This window comes from Calidris pugnax, unplaced genomic scaffold (genome assembly GCF_001431845.1).
Source record: "Calidris pugnax isolate Ruff unplaced genomic scaffold, ASM143184v1 scaffold32, whole genome shotgun sequence".
NCBI classification, from domain to species: Eukaryota; Metazoa; Chordata; class Aves; order Charadriiformes; family Scolopacidae; genus Calidris; species Calidris pugnax.
Window position 1 is genome coordinate 7,247,501 of NW_015090783.1, and position 6,629 is coordinate 7,254,129.

The window sequence follows — 6,629 nt, forward strand, 5'->3', positions numbered from 1 at the left end:
CGCCGCCTGCCCGCCCGCCGCGCTTCCTGCCGCGCGCCCCCGCCCCTCCCGCCTTTACCTCATTCCCGCAGCCCGCGCCGCCGCTGCCGCAAGGCACGATGGGAAACACCCACTTTCCCTCAGCTCCCGCCCCGCCCCCGGCGTGCCGCGGCCGCCGGGTCTGGCACCGAGACAGCGACGGCACCGCCACCGGCCCCGGTCCGCGCCGCCGGGAACCGTCACAGGCCCGCCCTGCCCCCGGCGAAGCCTTTTTTGTTGTCGTTGTCGCCGCCTTGTCCCGAGGCCCTTCCCATCAGCCCTCGCGGCATGGCGGCGGCCGCCCCGCGTCCCGACCCAAGATGGCGGCCACGTGCGTGACGGATGGGGGGCAGTGTTATAACCGCTGATATCGTTATTTTTAAGCGACGCAGCTGACCCTGCACGCGAGGAACGGTAGCGGTGAGGGGCAGGCATTGAAAAATACATATATCGTTTCTCTCTTTCCCCCCATCCTTTTGCAGCGGGCTGTCGGGGGCGCCAGGCGCGCCCGGGGTTGACCTGGTGTCCGGGCTGAGGGGAGGCTGGCGGGAGCATGGCGGAGGAAAGCGATCCCTGCGGGCCGGGCCTGGCGGCTCCTGTGCCGGAGGCTGAGGATGGAGCTGAAGCGGGGAGCAAGGCCAATGGAGGCGGGGGCGGCCCCACGGCCTCCCCCGACGTGTACAGATACATTAAGGGAGACTTGTTTACCTCTGAGATCTATAAAGTAGAAATACAAAACCTTCCCAAATACATCGGGTTTAACGATGTGAAAAAGTTCCTTGCCAAATACGGACTCAACCCTCATAAGATAAAACTTTTTGGGAAGCAGACGTTTGCGTTTGTGACATTTAAGAGTGAGGAGGAGAGGGACAAGGCCATGAAAGTCCTCCATGGGGTTTTGTGGAAGAGCCGGCACCTGAGCGTGAGGCTCGCCAAGCCGAAGGCTGACCCCATTGCAAAAAAAAGGAAAAAAGAAGAGGAGTCGGAGCAGGGAGAGGCAAAGCGGCCGGCTCCCTCCAACGCCAGCGGAGAGGAGCCTCTGAGCAAGCAAATCGCAGACGTGGTGACCCCGCTGTGGAACGTGCCCTACGAAGAGCAGCTGGCCCAAAAGAAGCAGGAATGTGAGCAAGTGCTGCAGAAGCTGACAAAGTAATGCCTGTTCATAAAGCTACTGTAAAGTTTACGAAACTTGACTGTATGTTGGGTTATAGGTAAATTTGCACAAATTGCTATCTGTAAAATAAAGTAAGTTAGAGGTAGGTCAAAAACCAAATCCCCCAACAGAGTAAATAAAAGATAATTTGCAATGCTAGGACCTAAAAACTGTTCCAGCTGACAAAACTTGCCGTTGCTGTTCTCAGTCAGACTCAAAAGATTGCTAAATGAGGGGCATGGTGTTAAGGTCTGTTGTTCCACAGCCTAAGCAGAAGGATATTAGTGCCCTTGAAGTTAAAAAAAAAAAAGCCACTGTCAAATGGCATCTCAATCTGTAGAGATGGTAAGCTACTATTAGGATTTTTTCTTTAAAAATCACCTCAATTTTTTATGGCTGGTTTTTGTACATCAAAGTACCAATTCTATCTCTTGCCTGACTCACTTAGGTAGGTAAAATTGGCATTCTTTTCACTCATAGGTACATTGATAAATATAGTGCATACCTTTGTATATACATTTAACTCTTATTTTTTCAGGTTAAAGCTCTTATAAAGTTGGAGGGGGTTTGCCTGTTAAAAAATTCTTCTGGAAGAAATATTCTTCATCTGATAATCTGATACTTTTTTACGTCCTATACCAAAAAAAGAAAAAGAAAAAAAATGCCTTGTGCAGCTGTTAACCTCTTGTTAGTTAAGAGCAGTTAAGTTTTTCTGACTGTGTACTTGACAATTTTTGTTTCTGATTTGGGCAGGGAAATAGGAAACAACAATAGAGCCTTATTACCTTGGTTGTTCCTGCAGAAGCAGAAATACAATAAATTGTGTTGCCCGGTAGAGGGAGTGAAAGCATCACCGTTACAGGTAACGTAATCCTAGGTAAAGTATGGAATGGGGTTAATGAGCTCAGAGTTAAATTAGTTACTTAGTGTTAAACAACACTGGACAAACCGAGTATTCAACAACTTCTTGTAATGAATGATGAATTTTAGACATCGTTGCCTTTCATGTAAATATTGTGTGGAAATATTTACAGGAAGCAGAATAATAGTTAAATTAACTGGATATACTAACTTTAATATGCTGTCCCTGCAAGCTTGTTTTGTCAGCTAATACAAATACTCTTCAACAGAGGCAATATTTTGTTCTTTAACTAACAAGACTTACTAATACTTTTTCATTATTGCTGTTTGTTCTCATGCATCAAAATCCATGAGTATCTTCCATATGAACTAAATGTCCTGTGTCTGTTTGCAAGTACATTTAACCATGTGAGGGTTGTTTCAGGAGAAACTTGGCATGTACAAATAAGTGCTATGTAAATATCTTACATAACTTTATTTTAAATCTAGACTGAATATCGCAACAAATGTGAGTTCTTGATTGGGATTGGTGTAAATCAAGAAGACAAAACTGTGGGTTGTCGTCTTGGCAAATATAAGGGTGGTACATGTGCTGTAGTGGAGCCATTTGATACTATTCACATTCCTGCTATTGCCAAAAAAGTAGTAAAAGCTTTCCAAGACTACATAAGGTGAGCACAAGTAAAATGAGTTATCCGTAAAGGTTTTGCTATCTTACTCAAAAATATTTATAAAATTATATATTATGAAAAGCTTAGTGTTTGTTCTGAGCTTTAAGACCTACCAAATACTGGTCTCGATTTTCTACCATTCTTTGACGTTTACGTCTCGTGCCTGGATCACTGGGTATTTTGCTCTTGCTCTTGCTCAGCTTTCTGAGGTGGAGGGACAGATACCAGCCAAACACAGCTTTGTTGCAAGCAGTGGGATGTAGAAGTCTACAATAAAAAGTGTCTGTTACTTGAGAGCTGCTTCCACTAACTGTAAAGAATACTCAGAAAAAGGCTTTTTTAAAGAGGAATTTGAATAACAAAGTTCATTTGCTTCCTTGGATGGGGAGAATAATCATCCTACAACAGGGGAAAAAAACAGAAGTTGTAAATTTAAACAACAATACTTTTTAGTAAATGGAGTGGTTTCTTTAAAAAGCGATTAAATCCTCAAAAATGGAAACCTCGGAAGGATCATGAAGATGGAAAGTTTGAACTTGGTATGAAGTACAGAAGCCAATGAAGGCATTATAAAAAGTTGTGTCATTCTCTGAATGCAGTGAGAAGCTGCCTCTATCCTATCTGTAATTTTGGATGGGTTAAAAAGGTGAGAAGTAGGGACAGATTAGTTTGCACTAGGAGATAGAGTCTGATCTATTCATCACTTTCTTTTTGTCTTTTTTCTTAATTAAGATATTGAAGTCATTCTTTTCTTGACAAATCAATGTAGCCTCTGTTTGTATTTAACATTTTTCATCACTTTGCATGATGAGCTGCTTTTGTTGCAATAAACTATTGAATGTTACGCAAAGCGTAGTTCTGTGTTAAGTAACTGAGTAGCAGTGGGATGTAGAAGTCTACAATAAAAAGTGCCTGTTACTTGAGAGCTGCTTCCACTAACTGTAAAGAATACTCAGAAAAAGGCTTTTTTAAAGAGGAATTTGAATAACAAAGTTCATTTGCTTCCTTGGATGGGGAGAAAAAACCAGAAGTTGTAAATTTAAACAACAGTACTTTTTAGTAAATGGAGTGGTTTCTTTAAAAAGCGATTAAATCCTCAAAAATGGAAACCTCGGAAGGATCATGAAGATGGAAAGTTTGAACTTGGTATGAAGCACAGAAGCCAATGACTTTATAAAAAGTTGTGTCATTCTCTGAATGCAGTGAGAAGCTGCCTCTATACTATCTGTAATTTTGGATGGGTTAAAAAGGTGAGAAGTAGGGACAGATTAGTTTGCACTAGGAGCAGTGAGAAGCTGCCTCTATCCTATCTGTAATTTTGGATGGGTTAAAAAGGTGAGAAGTAGGGACAGATTAGTTTGCACTAGGAGATAAAATCTGATCTATTTATCACTCTCTTTTTATCTTTTTTCTTAATTAAAATATTGAAGTCATTCTTTTCTTGACAAATCAATGTAGCCTCTGTTTGTATTTAACATTTTTCATCACTTTGCATGATGAGCTGCTTTTGTTGCAATAAACTATTGAATGTTACGCAAAGCGTAGTTCTGTGTTATGTAACTGAGTTTCTGGAAATTGCAGGTCCACTCCTTACTCCGTTTACAGCCCAGAAACCTACGAAGGGCACTGGAAACAGCTCACAGTCCGTACCAGCAGGAGTGGCCACATTATGGCAATTGCTTATTTTAATCCTCAGGTATTTAAATTGGTCTATAATGTGCAGCACAGCATGCAAAAGAAAGATAGAATAGTTAGTTGGTGTAGTTTACCTTGTGTTACTACTCTTTAGTCTGATCGATGCAAACGGTGTGCAGCACAGACACACAGCTTTAAAATTAGATAAATTTGATTTTATGAATAGCGCATGCAAAAGAGAGATAGAATAGTTAGTTGGTGTAGTTTACCTTGTGTTACTACTCTTTAGTCTGATCGATGCAAACAAAAAAGTAATTAATGTGCTTATAGAAGGCATGTGCTAAATCATATCTTTAAGTCACTAAGATGATTATTCTCCCTTCTTTCAAATAAAACCTTTAGAAATTAAGTAAAGAAGATCTGGCTGACCTGAAAATCTCTCTGGCAAAATACTTCACAGAAGGGATGGGCAAGAGCAGTGGCGTTACTTCCCTCTACTTTGTGGAGGAAGGACAGAGGTGAGGGAGTTGACTTTGCTTTGGGGGACTTTGCAGGTGGCTGGATTTTTGGTGTTTACAGCAGAAAAGTAGGTAGCGCTACCACACCATAATTTTATCTATTTCATAAAAACAGCAGCAGGGTTCCTAATTTGTTGAACAGTTATTTACCTTTTCTGCAATCTTAAAGAGTCTCCTGAAATTTCCCATTCTCCTGTAGGATTCACTGGGCAAAGACAGGAGTTTCAGTGGGTGACTGCACTACTAGTTGCTGGCTGTCAAGCTGTAGAAGCGCTTACAGCAGTAGATGGATATTTATTATTATAAACAAGTAACTTCTGCCTCCTTTTTTTGATCTCCCCATCCTCTTCCACAGAGCACAAAGCTCACACCGTCTTCATCTAGGGACAATATTGGTCCTACTGGTTCCATCAGTGGAACAGTTGTACCCTGTAAGAAAACCATGGCCAAGATGATAGTCCCTAAAAGGATCCGATAACTGTTGGCCACTATAAATTACTGCTCAGTCTCTAGTACTACAATTTTCAAGATAACTACATTTTTGGTAAAAACTGTAACAAACACGTTGGTCTTCTTTCTTTTTTTTTCCTCTTTATTTTGCCTTCCCGTGCCTTGTCCCTTTTCCTCCCCAGGAAATCTCCCAATCTGGAAGACTTGCCTTTGGAGCACGTGGCTGGCGATAAGTACATATACGAAGAACTTCTTGGCCTAAAATTTAGAATTTCTCCTCATGCATTTTTTCAAGTAAGGATGATACAAAGTTGCTAATTTTACTGTATTTACATTAATGCCCTTAAGCTTGGCTAAAGCTGTGTAATTAGATGCTATATACCTCGCGATTTAATCTGTTACATACTTGGTGTGATTAAATACCTTTGAGTATTATGTTTGGCTGTAAAAACAGTGAATGAATGGGACACATTGAAGACAATTTTCATTTTCTTTTTACTAGTTCAGTATCACTTGCCTCCTGTGGAAGGGCAGCCTTTATGTATCCAGAACACGCACTATGTAGTTCAGGAATCTTTGTAAATAATTTTTGTTTGTTTTTCCAAAATTTATTTCTTCTTTCCCAACACTTTAAAGCCACAGCACGCAGCCTGTGTCATTGAAATAGGAAGGAAGTACATTTTACTAGAACATGGATAACAAAACATTGATTCTCAGAGAGAACTGATAGAGACTTCAGCAAGGAATGACGAGCTCTAAATACGTGCAAGTCTAGGTCAGTTATATGCGAAGTTGACTTATTTCTTAGAAACAAGAAAAAGAAAACATGCTTTCCTAAGACTCATTAAAACACATTTGCTGTTTGTGAAGAAGTTGACCTGTTTGACCCATGATTTCCCAGGTGAACACCCAAGCTGCAGAGGTTTTGTACACGGCCATCGGGGAGTGGGCGCAGCTGAGCCCAGAGAGCACCGTGCTCGACATCTGCTGCGGTACAGGAACCATCGGCATCTCTTTAGCAAAGGTGAGCGAGTAACTTCTCCCCCTGGATATAATCTACTTCTAACAGATGTAGATCTTTTGTTGTGCTTACAATGACAGAAAATACTGGATGTACTTGAAACACATATCTTATTTTTTTCAATTAATTTCTAATTAAACTGCTTGCAGCTGTTTTACCTAATTGTTATGAAAGCTTACCCTTGGGTCAAGCAGCCTAAACTATTTTGAAACTAACTCAGTCAAAAGAGGAAGTAGTTCTGTAGGATAGCCAAAATTCACTAGAATCTGTCCATTTAACTGATGAATAGCCAACATTTCTTA

At 41.2% G+C, this 6,629-nt stretch overlaps 2 protein-coding genes across 3 annotated transcripts in view; one reads left to right on the forward strand and one right to left on the reverse strand.

The window, feature by feature from the left end:
- Positions 1-573, reverse strand: part of RANBP1 (RAN binding protein 1) — a 13,127-nt gene extending 12,554 nt beyond the window's left edge. Inside the window, exons 1-2 of the mRNA XM_014961086.1 lie at positions 381-573; positions 59-291 (exon numbers count right to left, since the gene is read on the reverse strand). Coding sequence (XP_014816572.1) covers positions 59-291; positions 381-573 — 426 coding nt within the window. The remainder of the gene's footprint in view (positions 1-58; positions 292-380) is intronic.
- The window catches only part of TRMT2A (tRNA methyltransferase 2 homolog A), a 13,759-nt gene continuing 7,274 nt past the window's right edge, over positions 145-6,629 (forward strand). Inside the window, exons 1-4 of one of the 2 annotated variants that reach the window (XM_014961743.1) lie at positions 145-1,167; positions 1,925-2,033; positions 2,522-2,703; positions 4,285-4,399. In XM_014961743.1, coding sequence (XP_014817229.1) covers positions 572-1,167; positions 1,925-2,033; positions 2,522-2,703; positions 4,285-4,399 — 1,002 coding nt within the window. In that variant the 5' untranslated portion in view covers positions 145-571. The remainder of the gene's footprint in view (positions 1,168-1,924; positions 2,034-2,521; positions 2,704-4,284; positions 4,400-6,629) is intronic. The other variant, XM_014961736.1, reaches the window with a different exon arrangement.